The 25,974-nt window shown below is 37.5% G+C and overlaps 1 protein-coding gene across 1 annotated transcript; it reads right to left on the bottom strand.

Moving 5' to 3' along the window:
* Nucleotides 1–7,618: 7,618 nt before the first annotated feature.
* On the bottom strand, nucleotides 7,619–23,506 carry LOC118217922 (chitin synthase chs-2-like). Its single transcript, XM_035400153.1, has 19 exons — nucleotides 23,361–23,506; nucleotides 21,271–21,412; nucleotides 20,942–21,124; nucleotides 19,731–20,794; nucleotides 19,539–19,628; nucleotides 19,167–19,325; nucleotides 18,608–18,782; nucleotides 16,992–17,093; nucleotides 16,354–16,495; nucleotides 15,489–15,689; nucleotides 13,762–14,046; nucleotides 13,200–13,379; nucleotides 11,408–11,819; nucleotides 10,687–10,709; nucleotides 10,480–10,544; nucleotides 10,247–10,357; nucleotides 9,706–9,923; nucleotides 9,212–9,311; nucleotides 7,619–9,058 (listed from the first exon to the last, which is right to left on the bottom strand). The coding sequence occupies exons 1-19, from the start codon at nucleotides 23,387–23,389 to the stop codon at nucleotides 9,047–9,049; spliced, it is 3,693 nt and encodes a 1,230-aa protein (XP_035256044.1). The 5' UTR covers nucleotides 23,390–23,506; the 3' UTR covers nucleotides 7,619–9,046.
* Nucleotides 23,507–25,974: the final 2,468 nt, after the last annotated feature.

Here is a 25,974-nt window from a genome sequence, read left to right as displayed (position 1 = left end):
CACTAGAGTAATAAAAGAATTAAGTAAGTTTACTTTAAACATTTATCAGTAAAGCAGTTATCACTTCTGCTTAGGCCCGCCTTTTTATTGTTTATTGTTACACAGTAATAGAAGGATCACCTTGGAGATGTTACTGTTTAACGACTTCACTTGCGTGTGATACTGCCAACGCTTATAATTTACCCTCACAGAATTATCTCTGGTTATGAAATTCCCTTTACTGAGAATCATAGCTGTTCTGCCATAATCAACACTGTCTACATATGCTTTTACATTTTAATATTGTCCTGTGCAGTTGTGTGAACTAGAATTAGTTGTGGCAACAACTAGTAAAATCAAGGTCATTGTTAGTAACTGTCAATTGGTTTCATAAGATCACACTATACTTGATAATTGTTCACATTCGACAATCGCTTTGACGAATATAACTCCAATGATTGTATCAAACCTTGATAGTAACAAATTTTCAGTTCCATTTGAATTGTGATGCATTGGACCCAATGTTGCCAGCATTTTTTCATAGGGTTTTAGAAGTGATTAATTGATTTGTCACATGAAGTCACTGGAAAAACGAATGATGAAAAGATCCCTTGCCAATGTTTGAATTATTTTACTGAATTGATAAACAGAGTAGAATGTAGGGAATTAAATCATCCAGTTTCCTGCAATGGAATCATTGCAACCTTCAAATGCCTTTAATTTACATTTACAGGTTGTTAGACAATTTATATAGGCGCGCGTGTGTGTGTGTGTGTGTGTAACATATCTTTTCATTCTGCATTGTGTAGAGTAAGGTGTAAGTTATAAGATTTATGATGAAATGATGCTAATTAAATCCATCCCTTTGCACAAGCCCCCTAGTGGCCTGGACACTGGAATCCTTAGATTGCTCAACTCAGCCATTCAGTGATCAAATACCTTCGGGTTATTGCTGGCTTTATCTTGTTGCTATGATGGAATACTAATTTTTGGTGGCGAAATAATATTTTTATGAATACCCAGATAGACACTATTGTCTAGTGCAACATGTTTAGGGTTGTAGCTGCTGATGAGACTGCAGGGAGGAAGTACTTATTAAATGGCCACCTGAGCAACAATGGTGGACAATAATATGATCTAATTAAGCTAGAGTTTGTTGTTTCCACTCATAGTGTGGAGTTATACCACATCATTTTACTATTAATATCTGGAACTAAATATGGAATAAATATATAATCTTACCATTGGTTTTTCATGTAAATATGTCCCTTTCAAGATTCAGTGGTCATATATTGCCTTGAACAATCCACTTGAGAAATAAACACACAAATATAAAGCGGGGGTAGCAGGGCCGGCCATAGGATTTTGGTGTCCCTAAACAAATCTGTGGGGGATATAAATTAAGATATACACCAATCAGCCACAACATTAAAACCACCTTCCTAATATTGTGTAGGTCCCCTTCGTGCCGCCAAAACAGCTCTGACCCATCGATGCATGGACTCCACCTCTGAAGGTGTCCTCTGGTATATTTGGATTTCTGTATTTATTTGAATCTACTGTATATTTGTATCTGATATTTTGTATCTACTGTAAATTTGTATATGATTGTGTTACTTTGTTGTATTTGATGTTGCAATAGTGAAAATACCCCCCGGGGATCAATAAAGTACACTACTACTACTGTTGCTACTTATTACATTATTGGTTTTTATTACATAAAAAATTTGAAATGGATTACATTATTGGGAGTTATTACACTATTGGCAGTTTATTACATTATTAGTTGCTACGGGGCTATAAAAAGTTAAGATATTGTTAGAGGGTGAATTATTCCCACATGATTTTAAAAACTTTTGACGGGTCAGAGCTCTTTCGGCAGCACGAGGGGGACCTGCACAATATTAGGCAGGTGGTTTTAATGTTGTAGCTGATCGGTGTATGTATTACTGCTCGGAATATTTCAATTATTTACATACTGTTATATCTTTTGATATTGTTATATTTGAATTGGTCATAAGACAACTGTTAGCCTTTGCTAATCATGCTCAGAACTTCTGTACTGGGGGCTAACTAACAGGCCCAGCTATTAGTGTAGGGGCATTGTTACCATACCATGGGTAATGTCAGCATAGTGTAGTGGCTCATAGTGGCCTTGTAGCAGGTTCTGATGTTCCTCTGTCCTCCACAGGTCAGCTTTGTTAGAATTCATACCACTCACAATGAAATTGTGAATCTAAAATTGTGGAGTACAGAGAAAAATCAAGAAAAAAATATGCCTTTGTCCAAAACATTATGGTGCTCACTATATATAAACCTTTTTAAATGTACAAAGATAAAGGTATTTTTTCACATGAAGAATGGAAAGTAGTGTAAAATTCAATCATGTCTCTAAATGATATACAGAATACTCTGTTTCAAAATCTGCCAGTGACTTACAAAACACACTGTGAAATGTTCTTATAAATGTTCTTGTGTTCTTATCAGAGAAGACATATATACATATATTTGTAAGGAGTGGTGATTACTTTGCAGGCAATTCCATCTGTGGTATGCAATTCTGTAAGATTTATTACAGTAATTTCTATCTTTCAGTAAGGGCAAATTCCTCACAAATATCTAGAATTATTTATTTACACAGCCAAAAGTCAATGCCTGTCATGTGTTCTGATGTTCATAAAAGGGTATTACAATAGACTAAATCAGCATCAGAATGTGGGGGGAATGTTCCAAATTTGGCTGTATAATGTATAATATAATGTCTCATACTGGACTGTATGGTACACTCAAATCTGAGTCTATCATAAGCCCTTGATGTTCAGTACATATGACTTTTAAGACCAGGGGACTGAGCCGTCTCCTCTCTGTGTACTTTGGACTCAGTAAGTTGAACCACTTAATTATCTTAATGAAATTATAATCTTGATAAAATTACAAGCCACCAAATTATATTGTTTTTCCAACAGATTGGCTTGCGGCTCGACTGTAAAATGGATTAGGTTGCAGATTAATTGTGCATGTTAGTTCTTTTTTCTTTCTTTTTTTTTTTTTTTTTAACAACCTCCCTGAATTCTGGACAATTAAGCAATTCTTATAAAGAAGCAGTTTTCCTGCAGATGTCTCTTTTGTTGAACTGAAAAGTGAAGGTATGCGGAAATAAATCTGTGTATAAGTTTCCCTCACGTGTGCAAACTGGAGGTCATGTGGACAATACCTACTCCAGGGCATTCATCTAGATTTGCTATCCAAACAGATAGGAGCTGTATCACTCAGCTGATAAAAGAAAGAGGAAGAACAAATAGACCACATACATTGTATTATACTAATCACTCTGGAATTCTTCTGTGTGTTTGCGGGAAGGGTGTATCATAAAAAGACCGGTATTTGTGTCCACACCTACTGCCCTCTTCTTTAGAGAGACAAATACAGAAAATCTCTGGGAATTCCATAGCACACAGTGAAGGATCAAAGAAGCTGATGTACGTTCTGTTTACATTAACCACTGTAGTGCCAGGAAAGGAATTAGGGTGCTTCCCACTAGGGGGCAGCACCGACCCTACAGGCAAGTATGGCCACAGCTGAGCTTCATTGCAATCATATCAGCTGTGGCCTATTACCTAATTAAGGGCTCAATAAGAGGACTGACTCCCAGACCTAGGGGGGAGGCATTTGGGAGCTGGGGAATGCATGGTGTGGTGGGTGTGAGTGTGTCAGTTTTTTTTTTTGTTTTTTTTTAAGTGATTTTGGTTTCCTTTCTTCTTTGAAGTTTTGGTTGTCAGATTGGCTGTTCTTTTGTTCATGAAGAACAAAAGTTGTTTTGTTCTTCTGGATGATTAAAAGGTAATGAGCCAAACATTTTCTGTGCTTTCCTCTCTGTACACCATGTGAGCAGTGGTAACCCCAGCCCTGACTCACACCACAGAGTACTCAATATATTTTTTATTTTATTTTTATTTTTTTTTAGACTGATTTATACAGACACTGTCCACTAATATGTTTTAAGGCAAAAAGGAAATGGGAAGCTTGGCTGAGCTTGAACCACCAACGAATGAGAAAGTAGCATGTAAAATTTAATTGATACATACAGTGTATACATTTTGTAATAGAATTAAAAATGTTATCTATGCTATTCTAGAGCTCCCACAGTCTTATCATACATAAGCTTGGGAATCTTCTGTGGCATATGATATAACCGTGATGCAGTGATGTGGTCCACAGTCTGGAAACTAGCCCTGATCCTGCCATGTCGGCACATAATTAGCCACAGCACCACAGCCCAGGTAGACCTCATTTATAAAAATGTTTGTGGATTTAAACCTAAACATAATCTTAAAATCATCTCCCAAGATGTGCTTACCCTTACACACTCTTAAATTTGCTTACACACCCACACGCCTTTTTTGGTATAAAAGGTTCTAAGTAAAGCTCATATTTTACCCATTTTCCTCTTGAAATGGGTGGATGTGAACATAATTTCCAAAGTAGCTAACACCTGCCCAAAAAGTCACTAAAACACATCATACATGAATTTGCATATTTTGTATGTTATCATGCACTCATGTGCATATGGTAACCTGTGTTACATGAAGGAGGGAAATCTTCTGAAAAGATGTCTAGGATAGAATTTTGTGTATTAAGGGTATATTCATTTATTTCATATCCTGTATGTTGCAAGATTCAATGCTAGGCTCTTTTTTAAAATACATTTATTTAAAGGGGTCTGAAAAGGTGTTAAATCTAGTGACAAAGTTGCCAAATATCTTTAAGCTGATGTCCCCACTGCAAGCAGGGACTGTCCACTCTTTTCTGTAAACAAGAGAATAATGCCTACGAAGAAGGCTGCTAACTGTTCAGATATAGACTAAATTTAAGAACAACAAAAACAATCTTTACACTGACTCCCTATGGATCTAGCTGTCCAAACGCAATGGCTACAGTTCATCATGCAAGCCCCCCTGCTTAGCTTAGCAAGTACTTTTTAAATGAGATAAAATACATCACTGGGTTTGACTTCAAGTTAGTACTAAAACTGGATGCAGTTTCTTCTAATTTGAGACCTGACTGCAAATGTCTAACCTGTAACTATCTATATTTGACCTATAAATTTATGATGAATGACTAATGAATAACCACCTCAATAATTCTGAAGATGTAATGGTACAGTTTGCTTAGTGTACTGGGCTTTAATGCATATACAATACTACGCAAGTGTGAGTGTCAGCTGAGTGTCGTCGGAATAGCAATGGAAAGAAATGTCATAAAGACGAATGACATGGCCCAAGGGTATCATAAGCCGCGTTTCCGCCAAAAGTACCCGGAACTTTTAGTCCCAGGAACTACTTTTCAAGGAACTAAAAGGTTCCTTCAGCCCATGGTTGTCTGCGTTTCCACCGCGTTGTCGTCGGTTCATCTGTCCTATGATTTCTTCTGTAACCCCATACTACCACCGAAGTAGCCTACATTATTTTCTAATAACCGGGACAGCCCGGAGGGGTTTATTCCACTTATATACAACGGGTTACCAACAATGACTATATATGGTTGCTTTTGTATTTATTGATTTTTATCGATTTAATCACCTGGAATTGAAATATTCTTCTGCAGCCGTTTGGGCATATTTTACCGTTGTCAAGCAAAACTGTCATTGGTAGTTGAACTTGGACCGTTGTTATGCAACAAATAGGATATAACAGGCCAATAGTCAGATTGTAACTGTTTTATATATCCTCTCAAACACATTCATTATGTTTTTATGCGAACATTCGCTTTCATGTCTTGACATCCAAAGCGACAGAATGCATTCACATTTCCAATATAACTGGCAACAACAGCAGAAAACATGCACACGTTGTAAACAATTTGCTGTTTGATTACTTTCTCATCGTCGATTCTATATAGGGTAATCGCAAAATGACAAGAATAGAACGAAAACTCGGACTTGCATGAAAATTTAAATTAGTAGTGGTACAGCCACCGTTTGCTTTCCTTCGAAGTTACTGCTAGCCGAGCAGCGAAGTGTGCCCTCCAGATGCGAACCATGCACCATAAATGAGTCCATAGTCTTCCTGGTCTTTTTGTGGAATTGAAGAATGGCAGAGTAAAATTACGGCAGTCTGAAAAAGCTAAAGGTACGATTACTAGAATTAACCTGTTATTTTACCCTGACAAAAAGTGCGGAAGGTGATTTCCAGTTTGCTTTTACTGTATCACCAATGTGATACAGTACAGAACTACCACATACCTCACATAACTGTATCAAACGTTTTGAGTCAATTACAACGGGTTAACAAAGAAAATCCGGAAGAAAATATTCAGCAACCGAATTAAACCGTTTGAATGTTTTGGTACGTAATATGCTGTCCCAGCACGAATGCTTAGCATTTTATAAAACGAATACTAAAGCAAGAAAAGAACAGAAGAGCACACGTTATAATTCCAAGACGTTGGCAGGCTATAACCAAAAGTAGGCTACTGCGCCGCATAACATACAAGTTTGATTTGAAGTTATTATGAAAATAAATCGGTTTGCGCCTGCATATTTTTAAACATGGCGCCTGAAAATAAACACAAAAAAATGCTGCGAGTACTCGACCAATCAGAACTAAATTTAGACCCTAGTTCCTGCGGTGGAAACGCACTGAGTTCCTCAAAAGGTTCCTAGTTCCGGGGTAAAGTTCCTGCGGTGGAAACGCGGCTATATAAATACTGAGCTGAATCGGCCCAAGTATGGAACCCCAAGGAACACCACTAGTTATTTCTGCCGAAGAGGATTATGTAATTGGCAATGGATACAGAACATTTTCTATTTGACAGATATGACATGAATCAGGTCAGGGTAGTACTTGATACCCCAACCCAAATGGCTGAGCCTATCAATTAGTATAATTATCCATGGTATATAATTCAGAACTTGAATCCAGGAGCACTTAGACTAGACTATAGCATTCACCAGAGTCCATTCACCAGTACCTTTATGTGCCAATGTTTTTGTTTTTTTATGTAAGGGAGACTTGCTGCTCTATTTCCACTTAATTTCACTTCTTTCTTTCTGCAGTTAATGTTTCATGATTTTCTGAAGTATAGACGTCATTCAACTTTTGATGTTTATTTAAAAATCCAATTTATTCAAAATATGAAAATAGAAAAGAACTGTGCAGAAATAGAAATTGTCCAAAATAAAGTTCCTCTGCTTTACATATGTAATTGTCTTTCTAACAAAAGATTAGTGTAACTGTCATAATATAACATAACAAGCATCAAGTATATTCATGGCCAAAACCATCATTTACAGCGAGGTAGTTTTTTTTACCTAAAGAGGGCAGCAAAGCATGACTGCTGTGTCAAATCTTCTTCAAACCTAGGCACTACTATATGAAGAAAGAGCCTACATAGTGTGTGTTCAGCTCACCTCTGCAATGTCTGTCAGAAAGGATCTTTGGCTAGTCTACCTACAGAACAGTTCTATGAGTCTGCTCCAGAGAACTGAATAAGAACTGGAAATGAAACTGTCTTTCAAAACTATGCCTTTTCTACGGTCCCCAGCACTGGCCAATATCACATGAAAGCTGGTAATTTTGCCCACTTTTTACAGTGTAATGGCTACTGCAGTGATAGTTAACTAGCGAGGAATGCTACATTATAGGATTTTTATTTAATTTTTTATTGAAAACATGTATACAATTTACATGAAAGGTACATAATTTTTACATGTCAACAAAGGGTGTATATAAATACATACAAACAACAGCATTTCAGGAATTAATAGAAATAATAAAATTAAATAAACTAAAACTAGACACAGTTCTAGTGGCTTTATGATTTTACGGCCATAAGCAGCCTTGAAATAGTGGTTAAGTTGTAATTTGAAAATGTTACAAACTGGCTTTCCATTAAACCATTTGATTTTATGAATATGAAACCTTCCAAGGACAATCAATAGATATATGAATTATGTATGCTTGTATATGAAACATTAGGGTCTGCATGACATTGTAAAGTACAGGAATACATCAGATTCTTTCTTTTCATACTGCAGTATTGGATAGAGTTGACACAAGACATTGCTAGTCATTTCAAAATGTCTTCACATGAGGGTATTCCGAAAACAGATGATAATGTTTCTAAGACACTTTCACAAAAGGTACAGTTCAAAAGGTACAGATATCAATTTATAATTTAAATAATGCAGGGGTGCATTATATGTCACAACACCAGATCTGTCTCTGGCTCCTTCATTTACACCGTGATAACACTCAGTTGTGCTGCATTGCTTCTTTCCTCAAGCCTTCTGTTTGTGGGTGGGGTTAGTGAAAACCAGGAGCCAATTGTAGCTACAGGTCATTACATATTTAAATGAGCAAGACAAACTAGCTTGTGTGGCTGAAAAGCCAGGCAAGGCTCTGAAAAATAATTTATAATATTTAGGATATTTTTGATTGGGAAAAAAATGACATAAACATATTGAAGAGGGGCCAGGAGTATAATGTAAATGTAGAGAAGAAGGACCTCTTTAACACAGGTGTAATGTATAGTGCACATTGTTTCTAACAAACTCAGCAAATTTAAAGTATATCTTAATAATGAATATATTGATGATTTTTTTGATTGAAAAAAATGACAAACATGTTGAAGAGGGCCCAGGAGTGTAATGGAAAATTGTTGAAAATGTTGTGAAAAGGGACCCCTTTAACACAGTTGTAATGTATACAGCATATTGTTTCTAACATACTCAACATAAAAAATATGTCTTTGGATGTGCACATTCAAGAATAAAAAGGGAGTTAAGGAAAGAAAGAAAAGAAATGGCATTGAAAAAAACTGACATGACTACAGACAAGGGGAATCCAGCAGCAACATTTCAAAAACCAACTTATTGCACTTGTTCACAAATTAATATATTCTGCTGACATATCCATTATATATGTGCATAGCTGTCAATAAAAATCAACATTTCAATTTTGCAATTTACAAACCCAGATATAATGACCATCTTCTCTACGTGGGAAAAACTATTGCAGGTGAACCTTTTTTTGGATTTCATCAGCTTCAATGTGGAAAACGTACTTTCTTAGAGGAAATTCTGTGGAAGATAAAATTGTGTTAATTATGAACTCTAATTTAAGCTTTAGTTCCTTTGTATTAGTCACAAACTTAGAATCAATATATATATATATATATATATATATATATATATATATATATTATGATTCAGCCTAAATAAAATATTCCCAACCTTTTCATCACTGATTTCATTCATTGACTTTTTGAATTCCATGCTCATAGATTTAGCTTCGGTCCCACTGTAGGCGATGTAGTGAATTAGCGTCTGAATTCTGAAAAACAATGAAAAGAAATCAAGTCAGACATTTGTTGACATGGGAAATGCAATCCAATGGATCTGAAAACAGGTCTGGGTTTCCATACTGTACAAAAAATTATGGAAAATGAGTCCAAACCATTTTATGTTCTTTTAAAGTGATTATTGTTTTCATTGTCCAATATTAATTACAGAAATAATGACTGGAAAGTATTTGAAACCATTTTTTTTTAAATCGGAAAATGAATACTTTAATGTGCTCAAATTGTAAGGAAATTGAATATATTTCATGAATCCCAGGGCTTATTCAAACCTTATTTGAGGGTATTTCAAAATTACAACTGTATAAAGACAACAAGTAAGTCCTTTCATAATGTGATGGAGCTCTGCTTGCATCAATATTTAACTACCTGTGCCAGATCATCCCAAACAACTGTATGCCCAGAAGGGAGGCGAAGCCCAGGAGAAACATCAGTCCAATTGGGTCAATGTAGATTTTCGAGTTGGGATCCTTTGTGCCATTGAGGAACGTTCTGGGGATCACAATGGTGACCGCTGTGCCAATCTGCTGAAGGAAAAAAGTGGCTGCAATCCACAGAGCGTTGCAGATGAAGAAGACAAATGTCGCCTGCGAACAAAAACAAAAAAAAAACAAAAAGAAAATATACGTTTGTGCAAATTCCAAAATGTGGGGAAGGGAACCATTCTTGAACGTAATGCATTACTCTCACAATGTTTTTGTTCAGAAAGGAAACAAATAAAACAGCAGTCAGAAGCTGGTTTGTTTAATGTTTCATCTGAAATGTGAACCCCTACAAGGAACATAATGTAAGTAAATTGTCAAATTGGCAAATTGTCACTGCAGATATATTTACAGTAGCTTCATTTAAATTTTATCGCAGAGCAGCCTTACTGTGTCCATGCATAATTTAGTTATACATATGGATATACCTTATTTCTGAGGTCTTTGAGATCTTCTGCAATTTGTTTCTGCTTTTTCTTGTCTTCATCTATAGGCTTTAAATATTGCTCTTGGAGTTTTATCCAGAACTTCTCTTCTTCCTGCAAGAGAAACAAACAAAACTGATGTCAGTATAAAATCAGTGACATAATTCACTTAAATGTTTTGCATAGCAAGCAAGTTTATTTAATTATTTATTTTTGACACAAAAGGCCAGACTCACGTCATCAAGTGTGTCATCTATCAGGGCCAGCTCACTGGATCTCTCTCTCAGCTGTGTTACCCAATCTGCCAAATGACGATAGGATTGATGGAAAAAAAGGTATAACAACGTCCAAGAAACCCCATTATGTGTTCTATTAAAAAATATTTTCCCATTAAAGAGCAGAGCTGGTTTGTATAAGTAAGTTACAGTGACAATTTTACTTACATGGTGCAGATGGTTCTTCTTCCCTAGGGGTAAAACATATTTAAAAATTAAGTCTTCTATAAATATAAAATGTATATGTACCTTATTGTGCTGAAAAAAATAAATTAACACATCGTTCAAATCTATCTTTATATGATTTAGTAAAACTGCAGCAAAGAAATCAGCCATGAAAATAAGCAATAGATTAAGCATGGATCTGGATTTAATGAACAATATTCTTTCAGTCTGACTAAATGCAAATGTAAGTTTTTTCTTCAACACAGTTTGGCAAGTTCAGCGATCACCAAAGTGAAGACAGGAAACTGTGTTTTGACGTGGGGAAAAACATAAGCATTGCATATATTTGTGAATCAAATTTAAGAACAAATGTTTTTTTTTTTAATTCCAACCAATTACCCAATAGTGAGTAGTTGTACAAACTCGTATTATCTGCGAGCACACAAGCTAATCAATGCAAGCTAATGTTAGCATGCTGCCTAAAGTTCATGCATTAATTTGTATGGATCTGAGCAATTTAAATATGGGCAGCTGTCCCATGGGGTTGACATCTATGCAGTTTCACCTGTGTAGGAAGCACTGCAGCTGAAGCGTTTGTACTCCTAATGCACCCGTACACCCCACATCATGTTAACTGGTTGTTGATGGAGCTGGAACACTCTCAGACACATACACAATACTCCCACTCACATACACAATAACTGTTTATCCGTGAGCAACCTACCATTCCTCCTGATCAGGATGGTTCTCACTCGTTGGTTCTGCGGCAATGGGGGCCTCTGTGGGCCCTGGGATGACCACCACTTTCTCATCTTCATTTATCTGGAACTCAACATTCCAGCAGCAGCACTTGCACTTCTTCTCATACTTCACATTCTTCTTGAATGTCTGGTCGGGCCCATCCTTGCCCTGGCCGGCGGTCTCGCGCGTGCCCCAAGACACGTTGTTCATGTTGACCATGGAGTAGATGGCTAGCAACAGGTACCCACTCGGAATGCTGAGGACATAAACAACGCCGTAGACCAAGAGGTGGAATTCCTGAGGGTGCAGCAGGGCCGTAAAGAGGTATAGCACCAGGATTCCAACGAAGAAAATGCCGCTAGGGGTCAGGATGGTCCCCACCTTCACCAAATCCCCTTTAGAAGAACAAGAAGGTGCATACAGTAACATAATATTTAGAAAAAACAATCTTCATAATTGACTGAATTATAAGGGTGATCTGTTATAAAATAAGTTACAGATGTTGCTGTGTTCAAAGCAATTTTGATGTTTTCTCAGCAGTAAGTGGATACAAAGAATTTATTTCTCACATTTTACAAAGATTTTAAAAAGCTTAAGTAAGATCACTTAAGTTTGGCTAAAAAATAATATGCAATGTGTCAGGGTGGCCAGGTCCAATTTGTGAAATTGCAAGGTAGATTTTATTTTATTCACAGTTGCCAACTTTGGTCATCTGGCTAGAGTGAGATTTTCAACTTGAGACTGTCTGGCATGCAGTTGGGGGGCAGGTGGACTTTTTGCTGGACTCAAGCTAGGTCAGTTTTTCTGTGACATTTCTTGTTCTAATGAACAGACACCAACCATCTCTAAGCAACAACTGCTACTGACAACACTGGCCAGACTCAAAGAGACAAGACCGACAACAAAGTCATTTTCATGTTTGTTTTTGCCTGCTTATCTGAATAATGTTACTTTGCTATTGATCTGTGAACAAAATGGCCACTGTAGAAGATTTATATATCCCATGTCATTTACAATATTAATGTTAACTGGTATCTAATGTTATAGAAGCCAAGTAATAACTATTAGCTAGTATCTAGGACTTGCTGCCCAACTTATAGATGATAGGGCCTATCATCACCCTAATTTAGGGTTGTCAAATGCCCGGTTGTAGGCCCTGAATGCCCGGTTTTCAAATTTTTTGTGGAGGTCCATGTTGTGGTCCCGACCGGAAAATGTCCAGTCTGAAAATTTGATTGAAATTTGACCACTAGTTTGTAACAAATTCCATCTTCCATTTGCACTGTTACACTTTCCATTGTTACACTTTTTTCATTTTTGGAACCCCCCCCCCCCCCGTATAAATATACATTTATATAGCATCACATTATAGAATTGTATATATAATTATGATATGCGTGATAAGTGCTAGATATGAAGCAATTCAATAAAAGTACTTGGTTACAAGACTAAAGCCTTACCTGGGAATTGAATCCACAACCTCACTATTACCAAAACAATTCCCTAACCATTATACAACAATATTTTTTCAAGATAATTTCTTCATTTTTCAATACACGAAAATAAGTCGTTTTCAACATCTTCTTTTAGAACTCATATACTGTACAGGCAGTCAGATCTGATCAAAGCTTACTTTAGACCCCTTGGGAACCATTCACTATGTGTGATCAACAATGTGTGGCAACTAAAAACACACTAAAACTGGAATAATCTTTAAAAACACATTTTTTAAATTTTGGTTTGTAATACTTTAAATATTGAGTGAAAAGTCTTACCTGCAATAGATAACATTGTTGCTAACATGAGGAAAGCATACAACACGCTCATAACAGCGGCGATGGTGATTTGGGTATCAGATTTCAGCTTGAAGCACAGGAACAGGTATATTAAAGGTGGGATGATTGCCAGAATCAGACTAACATTTGCAGAAATTGCAAACACAGATGAGAAGCTCCCTACAGAAAAACAAAAATGACATGAAATATGCAACCATGTTCTCCACACAAACTGTAAAAAAGAAATGGAACAGAAAGCACAGCTGATGAAATTAACCTTAAAACAGAAATAAACATTCTGGTGCCCCTTGTAGGAGAAACAGAATGTGATATTTCTCCCATAACCCTGAATGATAATTCTACTGGATTCAAATATAATGGTCTGGATTAAGTGATCATTTGTTTTTAACTCTGGCTGGAATTCAGTCAAAATTTGTCTTTAATATTACATAGAAGTGCTGCTCTGTTCTACTCACAAACACTGTTCATCAATCAATTCATTTACAGAAAATGCATGCAAGTACAAAAGTATGTGACATATTTTGTTATGACTTATTCTCACCTGCGATCATAAAGCAAACAGTGGCTGGGCCTAGGATGGAAGAGGCCATATTTATGATCTGGTAGAGGATGAATAGTCTGGATATAGATTTGTTTCTCTGTGCCGTCAGGGTTCCAGTTGCCAGCAGGTCCAGAGTGTTGGCCAGGGTTGATGGCCCCCAGCGCCGCCTCTGGTTGTAGAACTCCTTGAATTCCTGAGGGGCGTTGGTGTAGGAGTCAGATGCTGCATTGTACTCGACCCTCCAACCCTGCTGCAACATGAGGGTGCACAGCCAGCGGTCCTCCCCTTTATAATCACAACCACAAAAAATCAATTAGTAATCCGTAACTCCTTTTCAGCAACCAATGAAAAATAAATAAGTTAATAAGTTCACAATGTACAATAAAGGCCAATGCAGATTTTTTTTAAATCACTAACTTAAATGAAAATATGGTTTTAGAGTGTTTTCAAAATATGTATTTTTTTCAAAGTAAACATAGTTTTAGAATGCCTGCTGACAGCTGCAGTCATCCCTGAGATGAATGTCCAATCTTGATTAAAAGGGGAATTCCACTTTGGTTTTTTCTTTTATTTGGGGAGGTGTAGCAGTACTCCTGATTAAACTGAGCTCTCAGCCAACTCTCTAACTGTAATGAGTGCAGAAATATAGCTCCAAACTACTGCTCATGTTGGGGCAGGTCTTTACAGTCCATGGGGGTGGATCAGACATTTAAAAAATGCCGCTTTGCTATGGTGTGGCAAATTGCAAGGGTTCAACACTAGTGAAGGAAGGAATTTATTTTTGCTAGTTACTGCAAGATGTAAGTGAGAGAAAACTATGGCTGCCTGCAATTCGGAGCACCAAATATCCTCCGGATATACCTGAGACACAGCTAAAGAATGCGTGAGTGTGCAGCAGGCACATTCTCCCAGATGATTTTGAAAACATTTGAGCAAAACTACTGAACATATCTGAACATCCCGAGTGGCCATCTGTTTGCTCAGTCACCACCCACTTCACCTAGTATGGAGGGCATGAGGACGTATCTCCAAATTCAAATTACCCACCCATTGTAGTATTTCAAAAATGAGAAAATCCATACTGAAAAATACCCATCTTCGTCCCATCTAATAATCAATCGCTGAGTCAAATTTACTCTTTTTGGTAGCATGGCCAGTCATATCCCCCTCACTGAGAAACACTGGGGACTTAAGGTCTCAGTGAATGAGTGCCCACATGTCACATTTCAAAAACGTGTGTCCTGCCTCAGTGCAGGCAGTTTTCCTAGTACCACTGCAGCATCTAGCTTTTCTATGTAGTTCACAGGGTCAGCGTTTACAGAAAATCAACTAAAAATCCAGAGCACATTAAAGCAAATCAGCTGGGAAATGGCAAGTTAGCAGATAACTAGCAGATAGTGTGAATGGTGTATATTAACCTCACTCACAAACTAAGCTATTGTATGTGATACTATGAAAAAAATGTATTTCTTCAAATAGCAGATAAGTTGTTTTTCTCACATCAAGCATAATCCTATGGGTTTTCTTCAGACTCTTGTTCCTTAGAGTCTGAACACTGCTCCAGTGTTCATCCTTAATTCTCACAGCTCTCAAAATGGCAACAGTCATTTAATTCCTTAATTCCTATAATGTCTTTATTCAAGATTTAACCTCTAACAACACAATATTATTGCATGTAGCCTGAATGTCTTTCACAAATTAACTGCTACTAATGCAACAAGCTGTACCTTGGTCATACTGCACATATTGGCTGGCTTCTGTGGCAGTGGTGGTGTATTTTTTCATCACATTATCGTCCATGAGTGCAGCTGCCCGGAACAGGCTGAAACAGCCAGGACTGCAGAGCACACAGCCAAACACATGTTCTGTTGCCTTCTGCATCCAGTGCCCCACAGCGTACTCAAACTTCTGATACCACACCATGGGCCCTGTGGAAGGACATAACCAAATAACCATACCCTTACTGTTCACTGTTTGCAGATGCCCTGTAATGGGCCCAAAGGTGTGACACAGCTTTGATTGACTTGTTGCATAATCAACAGAAGTATAAAATATTCTACCTTAAACTTTGGTATCACTGTTACTGGTAGCCAAGCTCAGGGGGAACTCTAAAAGCATCAACTTCATAATTGTATTCCTCAAGAGAACTTAAGAAAATAAGCGCGCTAGACACATCTCAAATTTGTGTGATTTTTTTAAATAATACTTCTTCTAAATTAAGCTTGAATGTTAATTTCCATAGGCTAGTAACGTTTTAAGAATAATAAAGAGAAATAGTGAATACTATATATCAGTATTAGTGCACAGGAACCACCAACTTAAATTAGGGAAATTTCTGATTGCAAATGCAAATTAAACTGATGTCTTTCAGAGTTATACCTGAATGTAATGAAATCGCTTATCTCAATCTTAATTACTAAATACATTAATTACTTGATACATCTCAGGATGATGGGAGGAACCTGCTCGTAATTACTTTACCGTACAGTACAGTATACACAATCAATGATATACAGAATTCTACTGGGGTCGCTTAGAAACTTCATCTAACAGTACCAGTGAGATTCTGAAAACATTTCACCAGGGTCTTACCAGTGCCTGTGGGATGAATCCTGCCACAGGCCGCTCCGACCTCAGGGTACAACCTGAGGCGATCCACCAGAAGCATCACAGCTGAAGGCTGGAAATCAATGTCTCCATCCAGAGCCAGAATGTAGGTGTTCTCCTTTTCCTTCTGAGAAGGACAGAACAACACATACATACAATCAGCTATTCCCGAAGTCTACCCAGACACATTTTTGGGTCTTTGAGGCAAATTTGTTCTTAACAAGGAGAAATACCTGTTCAAAATCCAAACAAACGTAACAAGTTTGGTAAGCTCTGGACATACCAGCTAAAAGTTGATTAAAGCCTGATTTATACTTTTTTTGCACAATACTTTTGGCAAGTTTCCTACTACGTCTGATCAGGACATCACTGACACGCTAATTAATTACAAACTACTGGTAAATTTATTCCATCAATTACTCTGACTGGATAATTACTCTGTCAGGACCACAAACCGGACATGAACAAAAAATTTGAAAACTGGACATTTTGGTCAAAATGGGACATTTGAAAATTGGACATTTTGCCAGATGTCTGGCAAACCTAGTTCCAGAATTTACAGTGCTTGAACCCCGAATTATGAAACATGCACACACAGCAGTGTGACAGATAATATTTTTTACCTTCAATTGTTCCTCCAGAATGATTCTCCCTTCTCCATTCTCAGACCTCAGGACATACTTCTTGTTCATATTCCAGCCCAACAGATAGTATAGGTACATAATCTAATAAAACAAACAGAACCCTTTGAATAAGCTATGCAAAAAAGTGGTATAAAAGAGGAACTTGCAACTATCAAACAGGTCACAGGAGTTCATTTATTTTTGGAGGTCCAAGCAGAAAACCTGCTGGAACTCTATAGCTGGTATGCCTGAGATAAAATTAATGTAAGCTCTAGATGTTAGAGTTACCAAACTGTACATTGGGATGAACTGCAATCCATTACAGTATGGCATTTATTGGGTGGTGTGTCAGGAAATATTCTTCAAGATATACTTTGGTCAGCTGCAGTTTATGTGATTCTCATCACTTCTCATCACGTTCTACACAAATGCAGAATACAAAAATTATGCTATCATGAACAGCTGAGCCATCTTGCAATGCAAGTTTACATGCAAGATTTATGTAGCTGTCTAATTTTCCACATAAGAGCACGAAAGCAAATTTGTCTTGGTATCTTGCGTATTAGGGCCCTATGCTTTAATGAACCTTAACCTTAATTTCTGCTTGAAACTACATTTTATTTTATGAAATGACATGCCATTATATAAATGGCATTTTTAAAGATTATTTTTCAACCTTTTGCCCACCAAGATCATCATCTTTCACTTAATAGATTAAGCAATGCAACACAGTGAAGCATACTTAACTTCATTAATTTATGTATTTAAATAAATAAAGTATTAAAATGAAGTGTTATTACTGAATCATTTAATTTGTAGCTTTCATCAGTTATCACAGATCTAGGTGAATACATTTTTTATTGAATAAAATTATTTCAGTAAAAAATAATCACTTTTTTAACAGCCTTGAATATTTGTCCAATCAGCAATTGTATTGTTATCTCATGGGTTCTGATTTTCAAAGCCAAAATCAGTTACTAGTCTGGAGATAATTTAATGAATATGAAACACTGAGATACACGGCTTGCTTTGGTAATAAAACCAATGCAAGCCACCTTTTTCCGAAATAAAAAAGCGTCATGTCTTTGGGGGTAAATAACCAGTCCATTTTTCATAGTAGATCTGCTCTAGGTTGTTCAGCTTGGTTGAATGACACTTGTGGATTCCAACTGCCAGATAGTACCACAAATTTTCAATGGGACTGAGATCAGGACTTTGACTGGGTCACTGTAGGACATTCACATTTTTGTTCTTGTTGCTTTGGTCTTATGCTTGGGATCATTGTCCTGCTGAAAAGTGAACTTTCTCCCAAGCTTCTTGAGGCGGGGACGTTTTTGCCATACATAGCACTTTGTATTTTGGCCAAAAAGCTCTATCTTGGTCTCATCTCACCACAAAACCTTTTCCTGCATCTTTGGTGGGTCATGTTCATGCATTCTGGAAAATGTTAGACATGCTTAGAGACTGTTCTTCTTGACAGTGTGGACTCAAAAATATTCACATCTATTCTGGGTATTCCTAGCTGGCTGACCTAACCAAACCCTAGTCCTCCCCCTCCTCGATATCTGACTGTTTGGAAGAATTAGGGTGTGGCATTCAGCAGGTTCTTTGCTCACCTGAGACCATCGCTTTTTGTGGCGGATCAGCTGCTTGTCTTTGAAGTGAACATACAGTATGTTGCCATGGGGCAGTGTGTATTTGAGACGGCCACCGTAAGGGGTTTTGATGATTTTCTGCGCAGAAAGTAATGTGTCGTCCTTGAAGATGCTTGGGTCCTCATTACTGAAAATCCTACAATTTAAAATATTCAGAAGTAATTTGTACTAACAGACCACCATTTTAAAACTTAATAATCTCTAAACAGTCAAACCTAAAATTATATTATATATTATTACCTTATAGTATCTTATGACCACATAATTTGACCGGCACATACTAATACTAAAACTAACAGTTTGATGGGGCATACCCCATGCCAAAACAGCAGTAAAAATTTGACACTTTCCAGGAGTTCCTGTTAATGACCACAGACATACCTTTTCTCTTAATGGAAAAACACAGGATTCAGAAACGGTGTTAGACAGCCATGTAATAAAAGCCAAAAAATGAGATATTCTCTCAGTATCATGGCTAAACAAAGATACAAGAGTTATGTTTGTTTACAGGCGATCTTACATGTAGACTTCCTTGATGACCTCCACCAGCATCTCTGCATAGTCATTCACACGGCGATGTTTCCTTCCTTCCACGTCTTCGAAAGCGTCATCAAAGAAAATGTGGTCTTCAAATCTCACATCTTTATATGAGTTTCTCCTGGGTCTGAATTTGTCCAGCCTTTCAAAAGGTGGCAGAAAGGTATAGGTTTTGTTGTTAAGATAGCAGAAAATATTATTTTACTCATATATTTAATCAGGTATAAACTTCATACCTGAGTAATTTCATATCTTAAAATCCAAAACAAAACATTGCTCATTTTAATCCCAATCCAAATTATGATTAAATCACAAATCCCAATCTTGCCTCGATGGTCTTTACCATATTATTTACCTGAACAAAGAGATCATCATCGTCATCATTTCGCTGTAGGTCTCATGCCACATTGTGGCACACAGGTAGAGCATCACAGTTTCCTTTTCCCTACAGAAGAAAGAGACTTCAGACTTGGTTTTGCTTTTGTCCTGCAGTGACTGGTGCTCTCAGCGGAATGTTGTTAAAATCATCATACTGATTAGTACTCACTTGGTTTGCCTCTTCCTCTGGGGGATGTCAAAGCGAGCATTGAGAAGCATGGACTGGTCAATGAAAGCCCCTTCATACAGGCGGCGCACAAACAGGTCCTTGGTCCTCTCGATGCGCTGGTATGGGTGGAACCAGATGTAGATGGTACTGAGAAACAGCCCAAGCCACCAGCTGAGCACAGAGCTTCCCAGCAGAGCCCAGCCTTTTGTGTCTCCATTTCGGAAGGTATTCTGGGCACAGAGCGAGTAGGTGACATCAGAAGCCAGCTGCGTAAATGCAATGACGTCCGAGTTGTTGACACTGATGAAGTTTTGGCAGTACAAGGCAAAAGTGTAACTTCCTGGGGTGTGTTGCTCAGCCAGACTGTGAAAAGGGATTCCAAAACTGAGCACAAAAGCCAGAAGAACAGCAGGGGAAGCCAGCCACATGGGAATGACAAAGCTCCGCCGCACTGCATGCATTTTGCAGGCCACTACCACAAACCAGTGGCAGAGGGCACTAGAGAGTACTTGGATGGCAAAGAGGCTCAGGACCACAGTCCTTGAGTCCTGTGGGATTGTCAGAACAGAGGACCAATCTAGGCCCTGCAGTTTGACATAGGCCCCCAACACAATCGCTGTGACTCCAATTCTCACAACACTAGCGATGATGTTGATGATATTTCTGCACCTCTTGGTGTCCTTGGCAAGGTTTACCAGGAAGTTAGTCCGCAACAGGCTGCTGTAGTTCTCCCACCAGTTCAGGGAGACCAAGATACCCCCTGCTATGGCAACGGCAATATATTTCAATTCTGTCAGGTTTTTTTTTGAATCTGTTGTCTCCACGATGTAAAACAATACAAACAGCACATATCCAGCTGTTATCAGGATGAACGCAGCAATGGAGGTAATGAAAACGAACTTGTTCCTCGCTCTTGTAACCAAATTAACAGCCAACTGAAGCACAGCAGACAGGATTCCCACACTGTTCAGGATCATTACGTTGGTGATAATGTTGAAATGGGGCATTGCTACAAGGATGAGAATTATGGTCCCAAAAGCAACAAGTGCTTCAGTGCAGAAAACCTGTGAGATACACAATCACTGGTATTTAAGAATTTTGTGTGTTCTTTTTCATTCTTATCATTAACATACTTTCAAAATGTTAGAATTGAACCAATACTTGTACTGTATAGGCTGCACACTCACATGTTCTAAAGTCAATATACTTACCCATAAAATTGTTATTTTCAAGGGTGTCTTTGAGTCTTTAAATGTCATTTTCCAAATGCTTTTAATCAATGCCAGAGCACTTGGAGTGACTGTACAACAGGCAAGAAACAGAAGTGCGTAGGGTTTTGTAGGCACACTTCTTGAGGCTGTGTTTGATGCTGTTATCAAGAGTAGCAGGGAAGACTGTATGGAAAGGCAGATGTCAAAATTAATGCATTTGAGTCAAAAGCACTCCCTAAGCTTCAGTCATATTTAGTCTTGTTCAGGAAAATCATGAGTTTTGAATGGAATGGAATGGAAAGGACCCTATACTTGTAAAGGTGTCTTACCTTACTAAAAAATGCCAGTGCAAATGCCATTATGGCAATAAATGTGCAGGCGAGGTTATGGATGAACTTCCGGAGCTTCCTTGGTTTCTGTTCATCCTGGATAAAAGGTACCTCTCGGGCCCTGTCCCAGAACTCCCTGGTCCTTAAAAGCACAAATTTGTCCAATTTAGCATAGGTACAATAAATGGTAAACATGCTTTTTAAGAAATTCAATGGATTCTAGTGGATTCTATCCTATGGATAGCTCAGTCCAATCTATGGATTGAGCTAGTGCCGAATAAAAGCTTGTATAACATCTTAGTACATTGCATTACACACATTTATGGGCTATTACATAAATATGACACATTGAGACAATTTGAATTGTATAAATAGTAACTTCAATATATAAATGTGTATCATAGGTATATCTCTTTTCACAAAAGCGTGGTTGATTTCCTTCATAAACACATATGGTAGTCATCTTAAGAAGCTTCTTGGAATTGTCGGTCCCGCGAAATTTGATATTCATATGCAGTCTTTTTTTTTTTTTAATTCTCAAAGAGCGAACATTTGGAATGTCCAAGTCACATGAGCTGAACGTTAGCTGGTTTCATCTTTAATAGCCTACTACTTCCGAGCACCTATTTTACAGCATTCGTTGTGAACCAACGAAATAAAATAGGGGAAGTTGCTATAAATGTTAGTTTTTGGATTTTGCTCATTTACGCAGAAAATATTTCGCCTAGCAGTATGACATTTCACTTCAAACAGCTTTGACGTCTTAGTACTATTTACCCGTTTCAATTAGGTTCACAACTAAAAAACTAAATTTAAAAAATTACGTTCATAACTTTAAACCAAAGTATAAGCAGTCCGATGTGACGTCGTAACAAAGGTGCGGAATAATTGTAACAGTAACTGAAAACTAAATGAGCGTAAGAATGTTTTTTGGTTTATTTGTTTTTTTGTTTGTTTGTTTGTTTTTTGCTGCACATATATAGCCTACTAATGTTAATCAGTTAAACACACTTCCAATGGTAATGTGAGACCAGTTGTCGAATTGCTCCGTTCTTTTGGCACGCGATAGAGGACCGAATTGAGCGCATATAAACCTGAAATGGCAGCGTCCAAAGGTTATTGACCGTCACATTTATTGTGCGCTATATAGCAACTTTCCGCTGTAGGCCATAGTATTTTACCGAGAAATCAGATCTGAAAAAACAGTATCCTTTCAGTTAATGAAAATCGCTGGGCATCAAGTTTTATTCGTCGGCTGATGATGATGATGATGGGGAAACACAGTACAAGCAAAATTCAATCGGTCTGAAATCTCTCGGTAGCTGAATTATGAATTAAGTTCATGAATGAAGATTTGAAAATGAATACATACAACTGTAACGGAGTGCAATAGATCTGAAAACAAATCGTTTTATGCAGTACGCAATTTACAAATATTTGGAGTAGGAAATAAGTTATAAACGACTAAATTTGAATATCTACTATCGATCTATCGACTATCGATCGCTCTGAACTCTTTACTGCGGTCCATAAGGAGTGGTAGTCTATTACAGCGTAGCTTACACAAAAGCGATTTTACTTTTATATATTATAATAAATATGATTTTAATATTATATATTACAAGAAAAAAGTACTACCAAAGCAGAAAAAACCCCATGTCGCAACACAGGACAACCTCAAACAACGACAAACACTACAAACGTGTGTTCATATTTATCTGGGAAAATGGGTAAAATGTAATAGAAATAGTAATTATGATAATAATCCCAGATGGAAAAGGACTACTACTACTGTCCGCGGTGTTACCGTAAGCGATGACTATTAAAATATCACTGCTAAACTATAAGATTTCATAGTATTCAGTTATAAATATGATGTGATTAAATGTAGCCAACGTTCTGAAATAGACCATTAAAATTGCGATTTTCACCTTAATTGCATTTATCTTGGTATGCCAGGATAAAATTCAGCTCCTTTTTCCATTAGGCTACAACATATTTGTGTACTAATTAAGTAACAAATGATAAGTATGAAGTTAAGTGATTGATTTATGGTGTATGTGAATGTAAAGCATCTAAAAGAAGTCTACCTTCCATCCATCTCCTGCTTGTCATGCATGTTGCCTTCTGAAGATCTTAATAGCCTACAGCAAAGTATTTATGGTTTCATCATTGCCCACTCATGCCAAAAATGATGTAGGTATAGCTTCGATGACGGAGATGGTTGTGGCTCTTATTTCAGTTTTGCAGCCTTTTATGCATTGTGACAGGTGGATAACTTGAGGAAATGATTTTTATTTAGACGAACTTCCTCATATTTAAGCAAATTCTGATTATTTGTCTCCCCCCTTGTGTCCCCACATGTTTTGACGCCTTATCAGACATTGATTATACTTTCCTGTTGGCATATATATATTTATATATATATATATATATGTTTATGTGTCACATGAAAAGTGAAATGGCAATCCAATCATTTACATTGAAAATAATGTGCAATTCAGCTGTTACACCTAAAAATACACTATATGTTTGAACAATTGCCTACATCCAGTGCTTTGAGTGTTGTATGTAAACCACATTTTGAATAAAATGTATTATTAAGGCATTTTACTGACTTTTAACCACAAGAAACGTTCACTGGAATTTCACTCAACTAAACACATGACAGTAGCAGATAAGTGAGTAGCGCTCATGGAATGCACAAAGCAAGTTTTCAGGAAACTCAAAATTGCAGCCAACCAATCAGTCAGCCCCATTAACCACATACTCTTGCTTTTCCTCAATCATCCAATTTCATACACACAACACTCTTCTCTTACCCATCCAATCACAGGCACACATCACCAATGGAGAGTCTTTTTAAACAAACAATCAGACGACTTCTCAGTGCTGCTACTTGCCTGTGCTGCTTTGCATGCTTCACTGCTGCTGCTTAAGATTGCACTCACCCTCCACCACCCCAGCACCACCTATTGTTTGGATCTGCTTCTAGATACAGTGGGGTTTTCTGGCATTCCTCCTTTTTAGTAGGGGAGATGTACGATACTCCCTGTTAGACAGGGTAGTGCATGCTGCACTAATATCTGAAGTAGATCCACTCATCATATTCATGTAAATACTTTAATATGTAAGTTATCCTGACTGAAATAATATTGTGTAGTGTTGCTTTTGTGATACTGTTATGATGTTGGACATTTGGGGGACAAAAGGGGCAATAAGGTATATATCATTCCTCCATAAAAACTCTTTCAAGATTCTTCAGTTTGTACTTGTGTGCTGCCCTCTCAAAAATTGAAGCAGTAGCTGCTCTTTTCACATGAGTGACATGACACTAATGTTAGCTGCCAACAGAACACTCAATTTCCTCGTTGACACCTTTACATGGAATTTTTCATCCAGGTACATGGTGCGCACAAGTCTGTGTGTGTATGTGTGTGTGTGTGCATGCACGTATGAGAGTGTGAGTTTTCATACAATGTCATGATATGATGAGGGCCCCTGGCCCTCAAAATGTCTGTGCATGCCCCTGCATATTAATGTAGATAAAAAATAACTTTAAAATGTAGCTTTCTCTTGCACTAACTTTCCAAATGTATGTTTTCAAATGGTGCAACATGTTCTTTCATTTTGATAGACTCAAACTGGATTTCAGCAACAGCTGCCTACTTCACAAAGCTTGTTTCACTGTTTTTCAATGCAGAGCAAGTACACAGACACACACACAGATGCGTACATTTGAAAGAGAATTGATGGTGATGGAAGTTATGAGAATATGAAGTATTGCATATACTTAAGGTGGTTAATAGATTGTTCTAAAGATAACAAGCTTTAAAATGGATTATCAGTTTGATCTACATTGTGGGAAAAAAACTGCAACCAAAGAAATTTAAAAGAAAAAGGGTAAGGCTGTAATTGTGCTCAGCTTAGCACTCCTTGTTGAATCATGTTCTGTAGAAGTGGTTGCTTTTATTAGACATCACACATTAATATGTGGGGGAACAGGTCGAACAGGAACATGATCTGCAGTTCCTGACATGGGATTCATGTTCATTAAATTGGTTCCAGGACGTGATTATATTTTTTAATAAAACCAAGTTGGTGTGCCGTCAGGCGAGGTCACGTGTGCCGTGTGAAAAATCCTTTTAAAAAAATTTCAATGTTCAAATGAATTTAAAAAAAACTTAAATGAACAAATCCCATTCACAAAAGCCAAAATAAATATCATTAAAATGCAGATTGTTTAATTAAAACCCCAAAATAACATTTAGGCCTACTGTTGGCACATCACATCTGATGCTGCACGGTGCTTATTTTTTATGCTTTTGGGAGTGGCTGTGAGATTCTGTAAATTTGGAAAGTGTGCCGCGGAAGGAAAAAGGTTGGGAAACGTTGCTTCAGAGTAGCACACGTAGTAATACACTGCCTGGCCAAAAAAAAAGTCGCCGTTTGGATTTTTTTGGACAGTGCCCACTGTACAAGCGTCTGGAGGCAGTGTTATGATTTGGGGTTGCTTCAATTGGTCAGGTCCAGGCTCAGCAACGTTATACGGCAATAAAATGAAGTCAGATGAGTACCTGAATGTACGGAATGACCAGGTTATCCCAACAATGGATTTTTTCTTTCCTGACGGCACGGGAATATTCTAGGATGACAATGCCAAGATTCATCAGGCTCAAATTGTGAAAGAGTGGTTCTGGGAGC

This window comes from Anguilla anguilla, chromosome 18 (genome assembly GCF_013347855.1).
Source record: "Anguilla anguilla isolate fAngAng1 chromosome 18, fAngAng1.pri, whole genome shotgun sequence".
Classification (NCBI taxonomy): Eukaryota; Metazoa; Chordata; class Actinopteri; order Anguilliformes; family Anguillidae; genus Anguilla; species Anguilla anguilla.
This window is presented reverse-complemented; position numbering and strand designations above follow the sequence as displayed.